Consider the following 25368-nt stretch of genomic DNA (forward strand, 5'->3'; position numbering starts at 1 on the left):
CTGGTCTATGGTCGGACAGGACACAGGTGGACGGAAGACGTAGACCAGTCGATAGACCGTCTGGTCTATGGTCGGAGTGGTGGCTCTTGGTAGACACTCGATAACTTTTATGGGTGGATATAGACTCATAATTAGACCACCAGCCGAAGACATTATTATTAATTTTACGTGATTTTGAAAACACAAACAGTCATTAATATGAGTTATGGGGTGTATGATTGTACAAGTATCTATGGCACCACACGCGCAAGGGCCAATTGATCTGTTTGATAATATAATAAACTGTTGAGATATTATTAGAGTTACTTACTTGTCTTCTTCCGAATGACGAGTTTCGACAGGATCAGACACGTTACAGCATTCGTCCCGGATGTGAAACAATATGGATGCGTAACCCGTGGACATGCTACGGAGACAATCTGCAATTTTACATTCACTTTAACATTTTTAATGATACCCTAATCAACTTATTATTATTCTGTGCCCTAATCCCCTTATTACAAAAAAAAGTTAAACCCAGAACGAACACTGGTTTAAATATTTCCATAGTAAATGTCAAATTTAAACCAGAGTTCAACCAGTCAACTTTTTGTAATAAGGGAGTATAAGTTTAAATATTATTGAGAACTTTCTGTAGCTACAAACAATGTCACAGCAAGCTATACACTATGATAATCGTAATGTTTAGTGTAATTTGCTACAAAAATGTAGGTACATTAGTCCTGATATGCTGTCAAGTGTACCTACAAGCAATATTCTTCCAAATTTATTTACTGTCACTTTATTTATAATTACTTTACTAAAGTTGTCCACGTGCAGCTTATAATAAAATTTTGGCTCTAATTTAACATGTGTTTTACGACACCCAAGAGTTTAAAATTGGGAATCCTAGTGGGACAAGGTGAAATAAAACACCAATATTCATGCATTATTTATTGATAACATATTAATTACTAAAACGTTTAATTTTGTTTAAAGAGGTAAGGCTTCTAGAATTAATATATTTCAACATATTTTAATTTGTAAATAAATGTAATTTTATAACAAAAACACAAACATTCAATATGCGTTTGTCTGTACGGCATAATGGACCGTAGAGCTAGCCTGACCTTATTATGGCGAACGTTATGATCTGTTTTGCTTCGTAGAGTTTATGTGGTACGAATAAGGTCATACAGCTCTATTGCAAAACATACCTTACAGACGACCGCATATTGTATAAAGATACAATGTCATATAAAGTTATGAATAGTTTATAAGATGTGTTTCAATTCGATAAACAAAACTACTGGACGAAAAACGCTGCATATGTAGAAAATATATTGATAGTCACAGCTAGTAAAATAAATAACTCTGAACTATACAACGTGGATGGATTCACAACAGAATATACAGAGTGCCAGACGAATGTTATCATTTGATTAGTTATGTAATATTAGGACACATATGTTTATTCCAGAAAAGACAAAACTGCAAATTGTTAATATTGAAACAACTACGTGATATTTAGTCAAGAAAATTGACAATGATTAAATCTACAACATTTATTTGCATTTTAAAGTAAACATTCATTAGTATGTTTGTATTCTTGTAGGTATATTGAGAACGTAAACTATGCTATAGACACATAATACACATCGATTTATCGTCATAGTATACTCACTTCAAAAGTGCTTAATCTAAAATGACACGATTTTCCAATACTGCGCATTTAAATATAGGAGTAACATTGAATATATTTTAAATAGGTGAGCTACAGAAGTGAGCTCACCTTGCGAGCTCGCGTCCCGGACCCCCGCCTCGGCATAGAACTTATAATACACCCCAGGAATTATTGAGCGGGGTACTCTCTGAACATTCATAGAGTATAGATAGACACATATCCATATAAATATTTTTTTTCATTTAAGAGTTTTTTATGTATCCGTTAAACAACATTAAAATGACATCAACCTTAAACTTACTGGCAATATCTCCAGACCAGAGGTGTCAGTTTGTCACAGCAACAATGATCAAAAGCCAACACAACATGAGTCTCGCGTTATACAGATCCAATACCTATACCAGTGTGTTCCAATAGACCTTATCAACCAACCTGGCGTGTGCTGTAACAAGCTGCCTAATCCCTCGGGTTTCCTACTGATTTCATAATTAAAAATTTTGCAATATACTTATTTCTAATTCTAAGTGTATAAGTCGTTTACTAGAAACACTCATGAAAATATTATTTACAAAATACGGATAGATTATTGTTTTACCTTAGTCTCAATAAAATCGACTTGCTACGAGTGGCCACTTAGTTGTAGTATTTATGTAGTGATTTGAATGACATCATTTTGCCACAGTTTGCTTGAAGATATTATTACAATTTTACGTTACATCTACGTATAATTATGTCTATAAAATACGAACTAGGAATATATTATACTACAAAAACTTTCTACAAGCAAATAATATAGACTTTAATACACAAGTTAAATAGCTGCAACAAAATATATTAAAGTTTTAACTGAGTAATACAGTATGAACTAAAGCTGTATTCATCAATAAAATTATGCAACTTATTTTTAACCAAGATTAATATTACTTAATTTTGTTAAAAATATAAATAAGTATAATAGTGTCAATCAAAAATACATAATCTATGTTAAACAGATCATTTTACGATTAAAGCAAATAATTCCCCTGTCCATAGATCCATCATCATAATATTATCGTTATCTCACACTATTTATTTATTACTAACACCGATATTTGAATATAATATACCTACTTAGGTGAAATCCTGAAACAGTTTTGTAGACAGATGATTGATTTACTATTAGTGCACGCTTTTAAACGTACGACTTGAGACGGTGAGTTGTGTGTGTGCCTCTCAGTGTACTCGGCTACGGTCAGTTGTCAGTCGTTAGTTTAAAATGCGCTGACTAGCTCGAAATGTCAATGGCGACAGTAAAATGTTTAAGCTCGACAAGAGTTAAATTCCATAAATCTTTTAGACGGAATACATAAAGTTCGAGCTGCTTTTGCAGAAACGGTGTGTCCATCGAAACACTCGAATCTAAAACTAGCTGCCTTGGAGCGGTTCCAACTGCACATCCCTCGGCGACTGTACATAGTCGCGATCATCACATAAATCACTAGAGATTAAAACAGCTTACTCACTAACACGTACGAACAATCAGAATTGATCAATAGTATATAATTGAAGTGTATAATTTAATTGAAATCTCAAAAACGTTCTCGTGTAACGAAAACGTTCAAAAATACATCAATGTCCACACCGTTTCGTGACGAGCGACTATTGATAAGGTCTAATAATAATTTGAATACTTATCTTAGGCATGTATTTAACCCGGCGACAAAATAATCATACGGGATATACAAATAATAATTAAATAATTAAGCTGCTTTCATGTAGTATTGACAAAAAATAAAAGTAGCTCCCAAATAAATGAGTTAAATTTTCAATTAAATAGACATCCAAAAAACATGTATAATCTCTTTCGAAGGTGAAGAAATATTTAAAACATGAAGGCATCTTAAGGCTAGGATTTACCGCCTCGATGCCGTGCATTCGTTACCTCAGCCCCCGCACACCTCGCACTGACACTCGCGCTGACACTCGCGCGACGCGATGACGCCACAGTGTAAAAACAAGCCGTAAGTTGGATTAAACCGTAACCTTCAAATAGTGAATAAATAAATAATAAAATTAAATATCCTTCGACATAATATTTTAACACTGCGCCTCTAGTCTCAAACTAAGCAAAGCTTGTACTATGGGATATGAACATATTACTTAAATAACATAACATAAATAAATACATTCATATTATGGTTAGAAAACACCCAGCCCGAAACAAACATTATTATAATGTTCATGCACACAAATGTTTGTCAATCAATAATGTCAAATAAAGATGATAATATTAAGTCAAACAAATACTTTTTACCGACAAAAATAGTAAGCAAATGATCACAAAAATGTAAACTAGTTTCTAGAGAAACGTACTGTTGTGGACTGCCAACCATCTAAGTGATGGGGGTGGAAGTGCTGTCGGGTAGATCGGTGGCGAAAAGTGGCGGCAGGAATAAGTCCGGATAATTCTTCGGAGCACTCCCCGTGATACATGCGATAGAAGATGCACAGTGAGGATACATCTCTACGCAGCGCCAAGGGGTCAAGCCGATCCGAAATGTCCTGGCAGTCAACGATTCGAGCTGCTCTCCGTTCAATGCGGTCCAGAGGGAGAAGCTGGTACTGGGGCGCACCTGCCCAAAGATGAGAACAGTATTCCATATGAGGCCGAACCTGCGCCTTGTAAAGTTGCAGACGATGAGCTGGAGTGAAATACCGTCTCGACTCTCGATCTATTGAGCACACCAAGTTTCTTCGAGGCTAATTTAGCCTTACCCTCTAAGTGACCACGGAACTGGACTTCGCTCGATATGTCGATACCAAGGATTCCGATATTGGCTGAGGCAGTTAGGGGAGTGCTCTCGAAACAGCGGGATACGACAAACGGCAACTTTTTGGCGGTGAACGCGCAAACTTGTGTCTTTGTAGGGTTAAATTGGACCAAATTGCGTCGACCCCAGTCTGAGACCTCCTTCAAGGAGGTTTCAATTTCGGACACAAGTTTGTTACGGCTCTCAATGACGTTCCCCCGAGAGATATTTGCGCAGCCGGTATAAGCAGCATCAACCGTGCTGTCGTCCGCATAGCAATGAATGCCGCTAATGGCAATGCCAGATTTTGTATGGAAGGTGGCGTCTTTTTTTTTTCGCGCGGCCATCGATCAAACTATGTTTTTTGATTACAAAATAGTGTAATAAACCAAACTTACTATGGCATGTATGTATACCTCTAAACTCAGTCTGAACTGANCTGCAAACAAAATCGGTCAAATATCGACAATTTGGGAAATCATGGCCTTAATAATAAAGTCACCGTCATTAAAATTTTTAAAATAGCCCAGTTTCGAGGCTAATTAAACTGTCGCCGAAATAATTAGATACAATCCTAGTTATTTTATTAGCTGCAAATAGTTGCTATAATTTTGAGTCGTCGGGAAAATATTAACCCTTACCTTGGCTTATTGTACTATAACAGTTACATAGTTCGCGAGTGCACTTCGTAAAACGTTTGTACTCACATTGTCCTTGATGCGTAACCGCTCAGACTTTTCACTACACGTACATGATAAGGTAGAACATCGCGGCGGTGAGTCCGATGCACATGATGGTGATGGCGTATGTGAAGAGCCTGATACACTGCAGCTATTCGCGCATCAGAGGATAGATATCCTCGAAGTACTCCATTAGTTAGTTGTCCATAGCCCCGGGGGACGGAGGGCCGGCGTCCGAGCGTGCGGCGAAGTGCGCGCAGTTGGCGATGACGGTGCGAGCCAGGTCCTTGATGAGCTTGTACGGGGACGGGTGGACCAGCAGGTCGCTGAGGAGCTTCAGCCCGCCCTCCGACTCCATGAGGCTGCAGTACTTGTCGGCTGGAAGAAGGGTTGCATGATTTAAATCACGATTTTTATTGCATAATATTTTTAATAAAAATCACTGATTTAAATCAATATCGGAAATTTGAATTAATTAAACGCTGGGAGTGCATATTAATTAACTGTAATGTTCCAAAACAGGTATTAAAATATGAAATCGCCGTTTTGTAAGGAGAAGTAGAAAAATTTAATTTTTCTTTACAAACATTTATGTGACAAAATGAAAATTGATACAATATTGCAAAAAGATATTCGTATGTTTGTAATGGAAACGGACACCACTTAGGACGAGATATTTGTAACAAATAGTTTTTTTGTTTCAGTAAAAATATAACTTACCATCTTAACCTACATACATAATTTACTTTTTGGCGATGTTCCCTATACTATACATAAATTCTACCTAATTTTTTTATTTATGTGACAGGAGGCAAACGAGCAGACGGATCACCTGATGATAAGTGATTACAGTCGCCCATAGACACCCGCAGACCCAGGGGCGATACAGGTGCGTTGCCGGCCTTTAATGTGAAGATACGCTCTCCTCTTGAAAGCTTGCAGGTCGTATCCGTCCGGAAACGCCGCAGACGACAGTCCATTCCACAGTTTGGTTGTACGGGGCAGGAACTTTCTAGAGAAACGTACTGTTGTGGACTGCCAACCATCTAAGTGATGGGGGTGGAAGTGCTGTCGGGTAGATCGGTGGCGAAAAGCGGCGGCAGGAATAAGTCCGGATAATTCTTCGCATACTAGATTTGCTTTTTGCGCGCAAGTTTTGTAAGAAATTGCAACAAAATATTGCGCTATTTTTTTATTGCGCTGATTCTGCTGCATACTGATGTCTGGAGCCTTTAATGGATGGTATTGTTTGTTTACACATACAATGTCACTATTTTGTTGCAATTTCTTACAAAACTTGCGCGCAAAAAGCAAATCTAGTATGCAAAATCATCAAACTTCTAATGCTCGTAACTCAGTTCAGACTGAGTTTAGAGGTATACATGTCGGGCCTTGAAGGATTAATCATGTATTACAAAAGATTGTATAAGATTTTGAAGTAAAAACTTGCGTGTTTTCGAAGGTTTGCTATAATTGGATATTCACGCATAATTAGCTTACAAGGTGGGGTTAGTCGGATTATTACAACAAAGGTGACTGAGTTTCTTCCACCACTTCTTCTCAGCGCCAGCCCATATGCTGTCCCGAAGTGGTGGCAGGACAAGCTATGTTTCGAACGTATAAGTGCCCTGAAAAGGGCTTACATAAATATTCTACTATAATATAAAAATGAATCGCAAAATGTGTTGGTAAGCGCATAACTCCACAACGCCAGGACCAATTTTACCAATCCTTTTTTTTAATGTTCGTTGAAGTCTAAGGATGGTTTTCACGGCGAGAAAAGTTCGAATAATTTCAGGGAAAACTCTAAAAAAAAACTCAAACTTAACCCCTAAGGGGATAAAACTGGGTCCGCGCGTACGAAGTCGCGGGCGTCCGCTAGTAATAAATATTTTGATTTAAATAAATAAATAAATATCCTTGGACATTTTACACTGCGCTTCTAGTCCCAACTAAGCAAAGCTTGTACTCTGGGTACTAGACAACGGATATAAACATACTTAACTACTTTTTTTTTGTAAATACATAGAAAACACCCAGTCCAATACAAACTAATATGTTCATACACACATATGTTTGTACTGTGCGGGAATCGAATCCCGCAACCTCCGGAATAGTAGTCCGTTTCGAACCACTTCACCAAACGGCCGTCTGATTGATTATTAATTTGCATTAACTTACGGTAGACCGTGGTCAAGTTGGCCAAGGCCCAGACCGCCCAGTGCTGGCACTGCGGGGTGTGGTGCGCGTGCAGCAGGCTCAGGATCGGCTCGAAGGAGCGGTAGTTGATGTTCCTCTCCGACTTGAGGTCCCAGCGCTCCACGGCGGCGGCGACGCGCGCCAGAACCGCGTCGCGCGACGGCTCGTCCACTGTCCAAGCCCGCGGACCGTCGGATGCCATGTGAGCTAGCACGCCAGCCGCGTTGTAGCTCACCTAAACGAACATCACTATTAACATAGAGAACCACAGGTCCACAGATCAAAGTGCCACAGCACACATTTTTAGCATCGCGGTCGGCGATTTTGCGACTTCATGAGTTCGGTCGCGTGAATTGCCGCATTAGGCGTTTTTAAGTGTGCGGTATGGAATATGTGGTCGCTGCATTCAGCTTCTAAAAAGCGGCTAAATCGCCGATCGCCGATGCTAAAAGTATACAATATGTGTGCTGTCCGTCGGATGTCATGTGAGCTAGCACGCCAGCCGCGTTGTAGCTCACCTCAACAAACATCACTATTAAAATAGAGAAACAAAAGGTGCACCCCTCATCGGGAACATTCGCCGGCAATACGACGTTACAGATTCGAGCAATACATCAGTGTGGGAGGAAACCCGACCGAACCGAACTAGCTACATAGACCTGAAAACTATAGGCTTTGATCAGCTATGTTGTATCTATGCAATTTATGTATTTGTAAGGTGTTTATTTTCCGAATACATAAAATAAAATAACGCGACATTTTTAATAACTTACCAACAACAGTTGACATAGCTATTTTTAAAGTCAAATAATATAAATAATTCGGGCGACAACATCTTATCCGACCTATCAAATCATATCTGGCGAGCACTTGTAGTGTTTTTACTTACTTACGCTTAGAGAAACTTCCAAAGTGAGAAAAAAATTAAAAACCAGCCATAAGTAGTTTAACCCTTAACCACTGACGTACGTACGTGGTACGTCGGTCAAACGGTTTTTCGTTTAAAACTTCATTTTGTGTGGGAATTTTTGCGTGTCCTTTTTGGTAGGTTCCTAGTGGCCAGAGATGCGTGTGCGACTGGAGAAAATAGATAGGTAGCACGTCCCTAAGTAGGAGAGCTAGACCACCCGACGTATGTGGTACGTAACGTCAGTGTTAGTGTAACTTTTTCAACATCGCTTTTGTATGTTGGTCCATAGAAAAATTTAATTGTTAGCAGTCTAATTTTTGAGTTTGTTCCGGCGTTTCTTCTCAGCACTTGCCATATGTTTGTCTCGAAGCGCTGGTAGGGCCCAAAAGATAAGGAGACATGTAAAGTGCCCCATAAGGGCTACCTTTTTCTTTTTTTATTATTTTCTATTGACGTTCATAAGTGCCACTTGTGGTCTAAACTGAATAAATATTTTTGATTTTGATTTTTTTTTTGATTTTGATTTATTTACTTGGCCGTCTATATATAAAAAACCTCATTTACGCCAAAAATTATTAAAAATGACGAAGAAATTAGCAAAAAATCGGTTGCGGTTTTCGAGAACAATCATCATGATGGTGAAGGAGCTTTAGTTCATGGCTTTGGATTTGACTTCTTCTGAAGATTGTATACCATATTTTCATATTTCCTAGCTAGTTTGAAGCACGGCAAACTGGTGACCAGGTCATCAAACAAAGAAAGACTATAGAAAATAGTCTTCCTAAATGAACTGTATTAAAAAGTGACTTAATTTGTGAATTATTGCTATTGAGATTTTTTCCTGATTTAAACTGTTATTAATCTTTAATATGGCCAAAATAGAAGTTCCTAGTGTTATCGAATATTTTTGTGTTGATTTAAAGAAAAATGCCTGTCTAAATTTTATTACATCTGGAGGATTTCACCAATATCATACTATTCTATTAATTTTACTATGTTTTTTTACTATCTCTGTTTAATATAAACAAGGGTGAATAATTTAAATTCAAATTTCACAAAAGTTACGCTCTATTGATACATCAGGAGGTCTTCAAAGTTACGTACGTATGCCGTACGTACGTCAGTGTTAGTGTAACAAAATGACACGTCAGTGGTTAAGGGTTAAGTAGTTAGTAGTAATAGTAAAGGAATCACAAAATTAGCTCTATCTCCTAAACTAAGCAAAATCGTAGAACATACATGGGGGTGTTCTGCGTTATTTGTCTCATTATTCTAGACATTTTGCTTCTGAGATTTCTATGTTTGGAGCTTTATATCATTCTCTGGATATTGGTGTATGACAGTGGAGAGCTCGTATCTGGGCAAATTGCACATTTAGTTCTAGAAATTTAGATTATTTCTGTTTTACACTTTTTCACATTTTGGTAAATACACTCAGCGGCACGAAATTTGGCCCAAGCCTAAACACCCAGATATGAGGCCAAATAGGTGTTGTATACCTAAGTTTCGTGTGACATGTTAACAGAACATTTGTTTTTGTTAGTTTAAGAGGCTAAATTAATAAAAAAAATGCGTCTGTTTAACTTTTTTGACTCTAGAAACGCATTTCGTTGTTGGAGCGTAAAGAGTACGGGTAAGTTTAAATTCGATATTAAATGTTGTAAAGGTTTGGCATTTTGTTTTTTGTTTTTAAATTAATCTTAGTTATTCTCGTCTCCATTATTTGAGAATAATGTCCATTACTTCAGCTCAAGTTGCTCAAATAGTGTTGCTTAGAAGTCAAGGGCGTATGCAGCGGGAGATGGCTGAAACTTTCAATTTATGGCGTACAAACTTAAGATACACGTTAAAAAGGCATGACCAGACCGCCTTTTACACAAGAAGACCAAGAAGTGGGGAATTAAGGTGTAAATCAGTGCGCGATGACCCAATTATTGTGCTTGCAATGTCAAGAAATCAGGTTCTGACTACGTTTGAGACACGCCAGCGTTTACAAACAGCAAGCCCAGTGAATGTCAGTGAGCACACAATAAGAAGAAGGATGGAGGATCATAACCTGCATACTCGAAGACCAGTTTGAGAACCATAACTTCTCCGATACCTTCGCGAAGTGCGACTTATGTTTTCTAGAGAACATGTAAATTGTACGTTAGACTAATGGAGTAAAATCTTTATGAAAACTGTCTGTTTGCGTAGTAACTCTTCTCCGCACTTTCTCTATACACTTCCACGGCCGTCTGGAGCTCTTAAGGTGATTCTGCAATCATCGATCCATAGAACTTTACTCCATTAGCCTTGCGTCCAATTTGGATGTTCTCTGGAAAACGTAAGTCGCATTTCGCAGAGGTATCGGAGAAGTTATGGTCCTCGAGCTGGTCTTCGAGTATGCAGGTTATGATCCTCCATCCTTCTTCTTATTGTGTGCTAACTGACATTCACTGGGCTTGCTGTTTGTAAACGCTGGCGTATCTCAAACGTAGTGAGAACCCGATTTCTTGATATTGCAAGCACGATTATCGGGTCATCGCGCGCTGATTTACTCCTTAATTCCCCACTTCTTGGTCTTCTTATGTAAAAGGCGGTCTGGTCATGCCTTTTTAACGTGTATCTTAAGTTTGTACGCCATAAATTGAAAGTTTCAGCCATCTCCCGCTGCATACGCCCTTGACTTCTAAGCAACACTATTTGAGTAACTTGAGCTGGAATGGACATTATTCTCAAATTATGGAAACAAGAATAACCCTAAGATTAATTTAAAAACAAAAAACGAAACGCCAAACCCTTACAACATTTAATATCGAATTTAAACTTACCCGTACTCTTTACGCTCCAACAACGAAATGCGTTACTAGAGTCAAAAAAGTTAAACAGACGCATTTTTTTTATTAATCTAGCCTCTTAAACTAACAAACACAAATGTTCTGTTAACATGTCACACGAAACTTAGGTATACAACACCTATTTGACCTCATATCTGGTTGTTTAGGCTTGGGCCTAATTCCGTGCCGCTGAGTGTATATGTATGTGGCAGTTGAACAAAGCGAGCATCAACCGATGTTCTGTGGCGATGATGTATTTGCAGCTCTCGAATAAAAATATCAGCTAGCATGTTCTGGGGACTGAAAACTTGATCACATTGTAATATATTTCTATTGGTCACAATTAAGATCCAAAATAAGTATATCTCCTGCACTACAAACATCGGGACAAACTTGGTCTTCTTTAGTTACGTATTTACTGTTAGTCAAGCTGTAGATTTCCGTGCTTTTAAGCGATTTTGTGAAAAATAAGCTGCAGAGCCTGGCTACACAGGAGTTGCAGCGGTGGGAACGAGAGGTAGGAATAGTAGGCCCGTTTATCATCATCATTTCAGCCACGGGTGAACTTAGGCTTACTGAACATAGGCCTGCCCCAATGATTTCCACATCACCTGTTGTTCACTGCAATTTTAAATACAAAACTGACCTCAATTCCATCACTGGAGGAGTTTAATAAGTCGTAGAACACAGTGAGGAAGAGCTTGTTCATGAGATGCGGCCGCAGCTCGGCCACCTCAGCGACGTTGCCCAACAACCCCATCATGTTGCGAAGCAATTCTTCTTTGTCGGGGAAACTCTGGAATTCACAGTGAATACGGCTAATCGAGATTTTGGAAAATTAAAGAAAGAAAGTAAGAAACATTTATCACGATAAACATCACTTAGTTAAGGACAGAGTACGTATACAGAAAAAGTGAACTGAGCAGTGCTATCCTGTCGCAACAGCGATGCCCATCGCAATGGGACTCCACTCAGCATATGCCATGGCCCACGGTGGGGAAGGCCACGACGCTGGTTTTCACTGGGCTCCAATGAAGGTTTTCGCGAATGAAAAATCCGCCAGATGGCAATACGTAGACGCGAGGTCCAAATGCTGCATGACTGGTTATTTTGGACATGACATTGACAGATATGTCAAAATCCACAAATCACGCAGCAGTCAGACCCCACATTCACGTCCCGCCATCTAGCGTTCTTTCATTCGCGAAAACCCTCATTAAAATAAAGAATAATATCAATTCTTAAATCATGCCAATTCATACGTGTACGTTACTCCAGCTGGAAAGTAGCTCCTAGAGTGATATGAGTAGAACGTATAATTAGTTCCCAACATNAATTCATACATCAAATTATTACATAAATATTGATATTTGTTTATTTTAGTAGATTAGATTAGATTATGAATCCAATAGAGACGGTTAACACACTGCGGTCGCCGGTGAGACGATAAGAGGTCTAGGTCATCAGACACGCGACAATCCGCATGGTTCTCATTAGCGCGTTTCTCACATCATCATCATTTCAGCCATAGGACGTCCAATGCTGAAAATAGGCCTCTCCCAATGATTTCCATGTTGACCGGTTGGTAACGGCCTGCGTCCAGCGCCTTCCTGCTACCTTTATGATGTCGTAGGTCCACCTTGTGGATGGACGTCGTTTCTCTCCCTGAGGCGGTAACCGTGCGGTTACGATTTGATGCAAAAGTACGAGAACTGCCCAGCAACCGTGCGCTTATCGCTGTTTGAACCAGGTCAAATAATGCGCGTGTGTCAACGCGTGATCCGACTTCCCGCGTGGCGACATGACACGACGGGCCCTCATTACTTTATCCCCCTTGTGGCGTTTCAGCTCTTTATACATAACTAGCTGACCCGGCGAACTTTGTTCCGCCTTAATGGCAATAAATAACGGGATAAAAAGTATCCTATGTCTTTCTCCTGGCTCTAAACTACCTCCCTGACAATTTTCAGCTCAATCGGTCCAGCCGTTCTTGACTTATAAGTGGAGTAACTAACACGACTTTCTTTTATATAATAAGAAGATAGAATCCAGTGTGGTGCTGCGTGCATTTAGTAACAGGACTTTGGTAAACATAAGTATGCACAAAGTTTGTTATTATTATGCATAATCAACGATGACGCCACTGGCCCAATCATCATTGAGTGTTGACTCTTGAAAGTATGCTGTGACTGCTTGCCTACTGATAGAAGATAATATATGAATTAACTACTTGAAGAGCATGACCTGTTTTATATTTTGACAATGCCAAAAGTGCAAATAACCCTTATTGTTTGCAACAACTTGACCTCATATAAAGGCCGCTTATACACGCTAAGAAAAGTCGCGGGCCTACGCAAGAATTCGTGTCGTTTCAATACACGAACCGTGTACCGGCGCTGACTAACTAAGAATTAATTATTGTCTTGTCTGCGGCAGATACGGTAAAATTTTATGCGTGTACAAGAAGCCTAAAGGTAAACTATGAAGCAGCATTCTACAGGGTTAAAATAGATTACACAATTTAACCAATATTTTTCATTATAATACCTACTTTAATAATTTTATTTTTATTTTATAACTAGCGGCCGCCCGCGACTTCGTACTCGTGGACCCCGTTTTGAATTTAGCAAATCACGCCGTTAAAACCTTAATTGGACTTCAACGAACATAAAAAAAAATTAGTAAAATTGGTTCAGGCGTTACAGCGTTGTTGAGTTATGCGCTTACCAACACATTTTGCGATTCATTTTTATATTATAGATTATGTAATCGTTTAATTATGACATTTCCACCAAACTCAATCTGTACATTAATCAAAATCAAAATTATCTTTATTTGTGTAGGACTAATTAAATTAGCACTTACAAATCGTCAAACGCTCTTATGGAGCCTATACATGTCTCATTCTATTTTTGCCCTACCAGCGCTTCGAGACAAACATTTGGCAAGTTCTGAGAAGAAGCGCGTAATTTATTTTGAAACTGATAAGATCGTCGTTCTGCATCCTTCCTAAAGTTGTTGTGCCCTAACAGGGTCCACATTGTATAACTGTTTAAATTGTAAGACCTAATGTGAATGTGCTAATGTGGTTATGCAATAAAAGAATGAGTATTGATTGTGACTTCAAAAGCCAAGCTGTACCAACCTTGAGGCAGGCAAGGAAGTACTCCATGCCGCGGTTCTCCAGGAACCGCTGGCAGTTCTGCGGCGTCTCGTCCGTGACGTTCCACATGGTGGACCAGGCCACCTCCAGCACGTCGTCACACACGCGACGCTCCAGCCGGTCGGAGATCAGATTCAGCATCTTCTGTAACAATGCACCTCCTCAATCACATAATTACACAACTTCTAAGCTCCACATAACCCAGACATTTACAAAAACATTTGGGCTAAGGCCCAGAACAGACGGTGAAACGCAACTGCAACGAAACTGCAACTTTCTGATGATTCTGATGAATGAAACTGAAACTGAAAGTTTCAAACTGGTTGCGTCATGTGTGGTCTCTCAACGGACGCTATGGCAGAAACTTAGATGCAATTCAAAAGTAACTAGCAGTTGCAATTTCGTTGCAGTTGCGTTTCACTGTCTGTTCTGGGCCTAACTGGTAAACATAAAACTCAAAATTTGTTAATAGTCTAAGATCCCGCTATACAACGACCTTCACCGAGATGATTATTTGATGAAACATATTTTATATACAATTTAACATGTCAATAATTATATTGCTTAAGGGTTGCCTAATAAATTTCAGTCCAGGATATGATTAATTAATCATTAAAAAAAGATTTTTTTTTAAATATTTCATCGGTTTGACTATTAAACAAACTCTATACCAATCGAAAGTATGAAGCCCATAGAATATGCAAACGTTAGGTTGCCTATTCTTTTCCAGTCATAACTCTCGGGTTGCCAGGTATAAACAGGTAAATTGATAGAGCATTTTGCATCGGTCTGATAATTTAATCAAATATAAATGAAAATAAAGATTATTTCATTATGAACACGGTGGTATAGGGTTGCCTGCGAAAAATCAGTCCTGAATGACGGTTGTCGAATTTTGTAAAGTGAAATTAAAACTGAAAGGTGACATTTTTCGAGTAGTTGGCAACATTTGGGAAAGACGAGTTGTATGAGGCGTTTGTGTGTCTTGTCAAGAGGTGTCGCTTGGGTGAAGAAATTTCTCCAGTGTTGCCATGCTTTCGGAGATTTGGTCCAAAAATGTCGAAAGTGGAAATAACGACTTCCGGTCAAAAATTTGGATGACGCCTCCTGCAAAAGGGTCGTACAAATGACATTTGACCATTTTCATCTCGATAACCTGGCAACACTGGCAGCTACGGGGAAAATTATTTTTTTCGACATGGGTGTCTTTAAAGTTAAAAGGACGGACAGAAGGAGATATGGCAGAAAAAATCCAAAAATGGGTGTTTAGTCGGTTATACGACCCAAATTATGGGAAAAATCCGAAAATTCAGAAAATCAAGATGGCGACCGAGTGAGCGGCCATTTTGTAAAAAGTTTCAGATATCTGATTTTTCAAATGCATTTTTTGGGCAGTTGGCAACATTTGGGAAAGTCGAGTTGTATAGAGCGATTACGTAGTTTGCTGAGGAGTATACTTATACTATAATCAGACTGGCATGGATAAAACTTAAACTGTGTACAGAAATAAAAATAATACAAACACATGAAAATAAATAAAATATAATTTCTTCGCAAATGTTTTTGACATCAACTTTAGCCAATTGTTGCATAATTATAATAATATGATCAGCAGTTCGCCATTACCAGGATTATTCAATAACTCCCTCAATCAATCCCTACTCTGCTCTAAAAACTGCCAAATTTCTGTGCGCCATAATGGATGACGAATACTCAGCAAAATTCTACGGTACTAAGGGTCACCGCACACGGGCTTTACGCCAAAGCCACAAAAGCCGTCGGCGGCATATCAAATCAAATCAAATAAATTTATGTAAATATACTCTAAGTCAAGATGATGTTGGAAACAATCAAACACATGGTTTGCATAAATCAATCTCAGTAGCAAGTACTATGGGCTCTGGACGAAAATTGCCTCAATAACCATTTTTAGGCATAATATTGATTGCCTCAATAACCATTTTTAGGCATATATCATACGTGATTTTAAAGACCGCTAGATAACAAGGTGTGTTTAATGTCAACTCCCAAGGTTCATGAACTATTATGCATCATCATGCATGCACCGGATGCGGAGCGGATGAACCGAAATTATTTTGATCAGACGTAATCTCAACACATACATTTGCGCTAGCCTGAAGTAGTCAGATATTGTTGCGTTTAGTTACAGCGTCCAAAAAGTATTTATTATGGTTAACAACCTATGAAAAACATATTTGCCGAAAGCAGACTACATGGCTCCCATTATAACAAGGTATAATGTTTCAAAGACGATCTTCAAGTATTGATAACGTACAAAAACCCGAAAGTCCTATTAACGTGGATAATTTAATTGAGTAATATACCTAAGTCATATATTATATTTATTATCAGTTTAACACTTCTAACGAATATTATCACAGCATTACCTAAAATCGAATATTATACCATTTACAAAAATCGCGAGTATCATTGCATGAGATTGCAAGCATATAGCAATAACACTGTTACATCGTAAATGCAAATACTGAAAAAACATTTTATAGCCTGACCAGGAACATAAAAACCCTGGCATAGAGGCGCATCAATTGCATTTGATAGTGCAACACTGAGTACAGTCGTACCTGTGTTAAATTAATAGGCTAACTTTATGTATCAGGATTCAGGATTATGGGCTAATTTAATATTTTCATAAATTAACGAAAACATATTATTATAGGTAATCTGGTTTAAATAAATTAAATTAAACCATCAATCAAGCTAGTAGGATTTATTTTATTATTCATCAATAATCAAATTCAGAACTTGAATATTCAACTGCAATGTCTGCTCATGAACGCTTCAAACTCGGTACTTCTTTCCCAATTCCATAAAATCCAACACTTAGAAAGTGACAAAAAACTTTAAAATAGGTAGTTGAAACAAACCACAGCTAATTTTCATAGTGGACTGTACTATACGATAAACATGTCAGTCAATTTGACAACCTTTGTTGGAAACATTATTCAATGAAAATATTGTCCGAACCCTTGGTATTTCTCTTCGACAAATACTTTAACACATTGTGAACCACTTTTCTTTCACGACTAAAAAGATTTTAGCAATTTCATTCACAAAATCAATTGCGCACATTTTTAAATAAAGATTGTTTACACTTTGACAGCAATAGACTGACATGCAAGGTGACATGTCAATGAAGTTTTTAGTTATTGTTGCCATTAAAAGAAATTAGTACCATTAGATTTCCGCAACATGGCGAGGGTTTTTATGTTCCTGGTCAGGCTATACCTACATAATACATTAGGTAGTCATTACATTAGTAGCTAGCATCGTGTTATGTGTAAGCCAACGCACACAGCGCGCGTACACAGGACGTGCCGCAAATTAAGCCGGCTTTAACGCGATGCAATTTCAGAACGTGAACACGTACATAACACGCACCTACATATTCACGAAATATGTATGTATGTATCGCTTATGTATCTTCAAACGCGCAGATCGATACAGGCAGGCGCGTAGTTACACCTATGCGGCTATGCATGCTTTGTTGCACAAACTGACCCATACCTACTACTTAATCTCACGCATTACAATTTTGTTTATTATGTCTAGTTCATAATGATAGTAACAAAATATGGAATGATACCAAACGCATCTTGGTCCTACTTCGTCCAAGAATTCAATCAAAGTATAAATCAGAGCTAAAACAAAATATTTGTTCTCTGATCATTAAAAAACCAAAGATTATCACGCCCAGCTTCATAACTGTCCAACTCATTGTAAATTCGCACTTGCACTTAGAATTTTTTGGAGCGAGCTTGTTAGCAATATTCTCAAAAACTGTCAAACATTTTGCTAATATCGAACTTATTTAATTCATTTTGCAGTTGCTTTTTATGTACATATTTCGCAGATGGCAAGATTTGGGGGCAATTTAAAAGTGCTTGATAAATAGTATAAAAAAATAGGTAACCAAAGTAATTTATTTAAAAATGCAAAATAATACTTACACTTATAGCTCCATGATTTCCTAAGAATCGCTTCTGCTTTCCGTCGACTTGGCAGGCCAGTGAGTTCAGCAAATAAATGGCAATTCGCTGCACAAACCCTTCTTGATTGACATCAGATACCCCATTCAGCAATATCTGCACTACCCGCTCATACTCAAAGAGCTGTCAACAAGTATTGATTAATAATGACATAGTGAGAAATAAAGAAAAAACTATGAAGTAATGCTGGTCAACCTACCACATCAGTGGGAATTTTAAATTGGCAAAGTGTGAGACATCCGTTTCTCATCATTGTGTCATCACCAAGATGAGCCTCCATGCCATCAAGCAAAGCTGTTATTATTCGCCTCTTCAATTTAATACCAATACGTTCCCTCTCTTTTCCTTTCACAATGTAGAATAAGGTAGCACTAGAATACAATGGAAATCATTAGTAGATCAGAAACATTATACAAGGAAATTAATATTGTGCTGACATTATTTACCTTCCAGATATTTGAATGTGCTTTTCTGAGACATGGCGATCCATAGCCAGGAGTACAACGGACAATGCCCTTCCAACATAAGCATTGTTTTCATAGCGGAATAGGTAATACAAGTCGTTGAGAGCATGCGTCAGCATAGCTGGCCTCTCCATGTATGCCATAGCTGCTATGAGTATTTGTTCTTCATTGGCATCACCAGATATCTATGAAGTAATAAAATCATTTTGACAACCTGCATGTGATCTACATTTGACTTATTGCAGAGGTGGTTTCACCATGACACCTTGAGAGGTAAAAAGGCAATATAAGAAAATAAAGAAAGGTAAAACTCAACACATTATCTATTATATTGTTTAATGGTTTATCTTCATTGGACCTAATCAATACTTTTATTACTTAGGGGTAGAGTATTCTTTTTATGAAACTGTTTACATTGGGATTTCAGTTTCTTCGATATGAATAGATGTAATTGAAAAGATTTGTAAGTAATCATGTATTCCATTGTGTATTATTAATTGGAAACAATAATGTAGCTGAGCGGAATGTGGTTTTGTGATTCTTCTAAGTGCTAATTTGGATTGCAAAATTTTTTGTATTTTTGTTATTAAACACTTACAGACAAATATGAGAAAGATTAATTTGCCTTCTGAATAAACTTAAATTGCAATAACAATTAGCCTTTAGTAGTTGTATATGTTACGGTCAAAGTGATAAATGTGAAAATTATGAATAATCGCCGGTTATTATGAATAATTACCGCATGATTTGGTAAATGTCATTAATATGAGGTCATTTATGTGTGTATAAAACTAAATAGGCGGCTTAGGGGTGGCCCAAGGGCCACCCCCGCCGCACCTTAACCTATTTTTCACTTTAAATCAAAACATTATGTTATAGGCATCATGGAAAAGTAATATTATGCAAGAAACATTCCAAACTCATTTTGCCAAATTATATTAATATATGATATCAAAACGTTCAAAAGTTTGGCTGTACACGAGCACGTACACAAGATGTTGTTCTCTTTTATGAAATTTGTTAGTACTAAGGTTGAATTATTAAATAATCACTGTTAAATGTGATTAATTTATAACTTTCACCGCGACTGTCGGAAATTATTCATAATAACCGGTTATTATTAATAATTTTCAATTTATCACATTAACCGTAACATATATACAAGTAACTTTTTTAGTAAGGCAGGCAAATAAAATACAAGTTATCTAGTTAGTCACTATGCCGCTCCTGTATACATTGACATCATAACAAGAAAACTAAGGTGTCAATGTGATACACCTCTGCAATATTGCATATAAGTGATTTGAAGATGCAATATTTTTTTACCATTTTGGCAGGTATGTCATGTCGTTTACAAGCACCATGTTGAGTACCATACAAGCCCAGGAATTCCAAAGGACGGTCAACACGGCTCACTAGACCAGGTATATCACAACGCACTTGCTGTTGTGAATTTGATCCAGTCATTACTGTAGCAGCTCCGGAGCCAGCCAAGTTAGTTCCAGAAATATCCAAAGACTCCAGGTGTGGCAAGCTTGTCACAATCCTGGACAAAACATCATTTGGATTCAGATACTTGCACAGTCTCTCAAATGATTGAGATATATCAAGGTGCCGCAGAGATGTTAATGTGGTAATCCAGTCAATGATATCTTTTGACCAATGTACACTGTACAAGATGAGGGAAATTAAGTTGTTTAATTCACTGAGAGCCCAAATAGAGCCCAAAGAAGAACACTCTGACAAGTCCAAGTGTGTGAGACAAGCCAGAGGTTTCAGAAGCAGCAACGGGAATATTGGCAGGTTCCTGCAGTGGATCGTCAGCCTCCTCAGTTTGGGTGCGTTGATTATATAGCCCCTCTGTCTGTATATATTTTCATCGTGTGAAATAATAGTAGTCAACGGTCCAAATTTAAGAGAGATAAGATTTTCGCTGTTACTGTTTATGATGTCTAGAGAGCCTTGGGCGAGATATTCGCACTGGACGAGCTCGACCTCGTAGGGCTTGTGCTCCAGCAGGCACTTGAGGCCCTCGTCGGTGATGCGCGAGTTGCGCAGACGCACGCTCTGCAGGCGCGTGCTGGAGCGGTCGCGGAACAGGTTCGCGATGTTGTCGTTCACCCGGTTGGTGGCCTGGTACGCGCTCAGGAACCGTTCGCAGATCTCAGCTGGCAATATGACATCGTCTTTCAGTTTACGCCATCGGCTGGGAGGATCTAATTTTGTCATAGTATTCAAGTTGTCAACGATGAAATCCATGCATATGTCGAATAATGAGTCGGGAGTGCTGTCGTACAGCGAGATATCATGATCGAGCGGCATTGTAAGCGGGTATATTAATCTCTTGTTGCTCAAGATGTAGGTAGAAAATAGAAAGGTATCAAATTAATAACATTTCTTTCACTTCACTTTTCACATTTTGCCTCTACTGTTTTCACTGCACTTATATCACTTGTACGCATTTGCTAGAGTAGTTGCACACTTCGAAATTATAATATTCCGGAATTATTATCGAAAATTGTGCTGATAGCTGCCTACTACTTCTTCGCACAACGCAACAAGAGAAGTTTTTTCAACGTGTTCGTTCGGAAATCAAAATTTCGTTCGAAAACGTCAACTCACTCGGCCGAAGGAGACGCTATTTCATAGTGTAATACGTAGCCATGACCATAATCACTTTCAAACACCGTTAAAGTATAGTAATTTTATTTTAATTTGTATTTAACATGAATTAAACGTATTTATGTAGAGAAAGGCACATGGCTGATAGACCTTTAACGGTCACAAAATTTTATTCCTTGTTGTCAAGACGAATTTGCTAAATGGCGACTCCAGTTTTAACCTCGATGTCACCTGAACTAAACTGAAACAATCTATCTACATTTTACATACTACAAATCAATAAAAACAGACAGAGAGCGCTGCTAGCGCGCGCGGGTCGATTGCATCGGGGTTCTCACGTGCAGCAGTCCCGGTAATTCTGGGAACTAGGATGTTCTGGAATATTACAAAATGGCATACTTGCTGTCAGCATTTAGATCACAGTGATTTAGTACATTTATTATCCACTAGCTTTTGCCCGCGGCTCACCCGCGTGAAATTTAGTTTGTCACAGTCACAGATCGCATAAATTATAGCCTATATGTTTTTCTGGGATATAAACTATAATACTCTAAAGTTTTATCAAAATCCGTTCAGTAGTTTTTACGTGAAAGAGTAACAAACATGTTGTTAACATCCAGACATCCAGACATCCATACAAACTTTCGCATTTATAATATTACTAGCTTTTGCCCGCGGCTTCACCCGCGTGAAATTTAGTTTGCCACAGATCTTCATAAATTATTCTGGGTAATAAACAATAATACTGTAAAGTTTCATCAAAATCCGTTCAGTAGTTTTTGCGTGAAAGAGCAACAAACATCCAGCCATCCAAACTTTCGCATTTCTAATATTAGTAGGATAGTAAGATATCACGCTGCTTATTTTAGTTATTAAATACATATTTTTAGTCATTATACACTGCGCCATTTAGTCCCAAACTAGGCACAAAGCAAAGCTTACCCAAAACACATGAGTAAAAACCCCAAAACCTTACCCAAACGTAAAATTAACCAAGGGTTTACTCAGAGACTGACTGATCAGGGGTATTTTTAGGGGGTTTAAAGGGGAAGGGGGTGCTTTGACAGTGCTTGTTCTAAACTAGATTTTTCAACACACATCTTTTTCAGATTTTTTTAACCAAAAAACAAAATGGCGGCCTTTTTTGACACACCAACTTTTTGTCTTTGGTAGTTTGGTCCTGAATTTTTCTTTTTTGGGGTTCGGTAGAGGTTGCCAAAAGGTGTACAAAAATGTGAGAAAAAAAACGGAAAAACAAAATGGCCGCGCCGCCCTCCTGGTTTGAAAATGCGATTTCGAGGGTGTGTTTAAGGAGGTGTCATTCCTAGATGCGCAATAATAATTGTTTTTGACACAGATATGGATATAGATGACCCACGCTGAACTGTCCCACCAAACTCAATGACAGGAGGGCGCTACCATCGTTCAACTATATGGTTTCCAACATGGCAAAAATCAGAACCAGCGATCCGGTATTGACGGTGGCGCCCCGTTGTCAATGTCATATACAGGACAGTTCAGAGCCCCGATTACGGTAACTTTTAACGTCAACAATCCAGACACGCTTCTCGATTCTGCGATACGATTGGTCGTTCAACAGCGTACGTCAGCTGTTTTGACCAACCGTATCGCAGAATCGAGAAGCGTGTCTGGATTGTTGACGTTAAAAGTTACCGTAATCGGGGCTCTGTATTTTGGAACTATAGATGCAGCAAGTGTCAAAAATTGTATGAAGCCGAGCGTGCCACTTTTTAAACGTCATTAGTGTCATTTTAGCTAATTTTAGTGATTGCCGCAACGTAAAAGTAATCGTATCATCGTAGTGCATTTGCGAAGTCATCGAATGATATCGTGTGACTCGATTCGAAAATTAATTAATTGCGATAAAACTGATAATTTGTTAAATACAAAACCAAAAACATCTTTATTTACCTTTTTAAAATAAATTAATTCTTACAAATCGTCAAATCTCGTATTTTTTTTACCCTACCAGAGCGTTTCAAGACATAAATTTGTCAAGTGCATGAATACATGCATCAGTGTGTGTCTTATTGTTATGAGTAAGTACGGTACCTTGGGATCGGTATGAGTGAGAGCGTATCTTTACCTTAAAGGCCGGCAACGCACCTGTCTGTAACGCCCCTGGGTCTGCGGGTGTCTATGGGCGACGGTAATCACTTACCATCAGGTGATCCGTTTGCTCGTTTGCCTCCTATCACATAAAAAAAAAAAAAAAAACACATACAGGGACCAGGGACCATGGTTTTAACTCTTATGAATACATCGCAGGATATGTATTAAAAACAATGCTACTTTATACTTCTTCTACTGCTACTTTATTCTAATTAATTATTTGTCACTTGTGCTGTTAATTATAATTCTTAATCCGTAAATAATTTCTTCTCTCTACCGTGTTCGTACTACTGTCCTCGTAAAATCATCGTATCCGATTGTTGTAATCGGATTACATGAACATCACTCGACCATGTATGTCCATTTGGACATATCGGAATGGCACGCTTTGACTAGCAACTTGCTGTATCTACTCTAATCCATATCTGTGGTTATAGATACAGCAAGTTGATCGTTGTACGAACACGGTAGAGAGAAGAAATTATTATTTACGGATTGAGAATTGTAATTAACAGCAACGAGTAACAAATATGTAATTAATTAGAATAAAGTAGCAGAAGAAGAATTATAAAACAAGTTAGATCAGTGAACGCGGAAGACAGAGTGCACTGTATAACGTCGAAAATGTCGAAATATACAAATCAAGAAGTTAGGTCAGTGATCGCAGTATACACTATTATTACTACTATGTATACGACGCCCGAGATTTTGTCGTTTAGAAATATCTTCAAAACTAGGTACCTGACTTAGCTTTATGAAAAAAAAACGTATTGGCAAAACTACGCATTTTTACATTTATTAAAAATTGAAGCCGAGCGTGCCACTTTTTAAACGTCATTAGTGTCATTTTAGCGAATTTTAGTGATTGCCGCAACGTAAAAGTAATCGTATCATCGTATCGTACTGCATTCGCAAAGTCATCGAATGATATCGTGTGACTCCATTCGAAAATTAATTAATTCCGATAAAACTGATAATTTGTTAAATACAAAACCAAAAACATCTTTATATACTTTTTTAAAATAAATTAATTCTTAGAAATCGTCAAATCTCGTTATTTTTTTTACCCTACCAGCGTTTCAAGACATAAATTTGTCAAGTGCATGAATACATGCATCAGTGTGTGTCTTATTGTTATGAGTAAGTACGGTACCTTGGGATCGGTATGAGTGCACCACATGCAGGGACCATGGTTTTAACTCTTATGAATACATCGCAGGATATGTATTAAAAACAATGCTACTTTATACTTCTTCTACTGCTACTTTATTCTAATTAATTATTTGTTACTTGTGCTGTTAATTATAATTCTCAATCCGTAAATAATTTCTTCTTTCTACCGTGTTCGTACTACTGTCCTCGTAAAATCATCGTACCCGATTGTTGTAATCGGATTACATGAACATCACTCGACCATGTATGTCCATTTGGACATATCGGAATGGCACGCTTTGACGATCAACTTGTTGTATCTACTCTAATCCATATCTGTGGTTTTTGATAATTTCTTTTATAGCCTGACCAGAGCCCCGATTACGGTAATTTTTAACATCAACAATCCAGACACGCTTCTCGATTCTGCGATACGATTGGTCGTTCAACAGCGTACGTCAGCTGTTTTGACCAATCGTATCGCAGAATCAGAAGCGCGTCTGGATTGGAAACGTTAAAAGCATGAAGCTAAAGATAAAAATGGAGGCCAGACTTGGAACAAAAACTTGAGTCAAATACCTTCTTATCTCTATCTCGCTCTCTGTGGGCCGACCTCTCTTTTTAGTGGGGACTGTAGTATTGCTATCTCCTTATTTAAATCTCCTAGTAAATTCTTCGAAATAGCCAATTCAATAACCAAATCAGAAGTTAAACAAATAAATAATTAAATATTATTATGTACTAGC

At 38.1% G+C, this 25368-nt stretch overlaps 1 protein-coding gene across 2 annotated transcripts; it reads right to left on the reverse strand.

The window, feature by feature from the left end:
- Positions 1–4901: 4901 nt before the first annotated feature.
- On the reverse strand, positions 4902–21302 carry LOC114361782 (protein zer-1 homolog). Of its 2 annotated transcripts, none has more exons than XM_028316961.1 (8): positions 20042–21302; positions 18698–18900; positions 18451–18622; positions 18213–18374; positions 14206–14364; positions 11707–11856; positions 7314–7566; positions 4902–5510 (listed from the first exon to the last, which is right to left on the reverse strand). In XM_028316961.1, the coding sequence occupies exons 1-8, from the start codon at positions 21035–21037 to the stop codon at positions 5329–5331; spliced, it is 2277 nt and encodes a 758-aa protein (XP_028172762.1). In that variant the 5' UTR covers positions 21038–21302; the 3' UTR covers positions 4902–5328. The 2 variants fall into 2 exon arrangements, with proteins under 2 accessions (XP_028172762.1, XP_028172761.1); XM_028316960.1 differs by having other exon boundaries at positions 14206–14367.
- Positions 21303–25368: the final 4066 nt, after the last annotated feature.

The sequence above is a fragment of the Ostrinia furnacalis genome, unplaced genomic scaffold (assembly GCF_004193835.3).
Source record: "Ostrinia furnacalis isolate ACB-3 unplaced genomic scaffold, ASM419383v2 OfSCF6000, whole genome shotgun sequence".
Classification (NCBI taxonomy): domain Eukaryota; kingdom Metazoa; phylum Arthropoda; class Insecta; order Lepidoptera; family Crambidae; genus Ostrinia; species Ostrinia furnacalis.

Coding starts and splice junctions, on each gene's coding strand:
- LOC114361782 (XM_028316960.1), bottom strand. CDS start 21,037: ATGCCGCTCGATCATGATATCTCGCTGTACGACAGCACTCCCGACTCA. Junction 18,901..20,041: donor ATGACATACCTGCCAAAATG/GTAAAAAAATAT, acceptor ATTACTTCATAG/ATATCTGGTGATGCCAATGA. Junction 18,623..18,697: donor CACATTCAAATATCTGGAAG/GTAAATAATGTC, acceptor ATTGTATTCTAG/TGCTACCTTATTCTACATTG.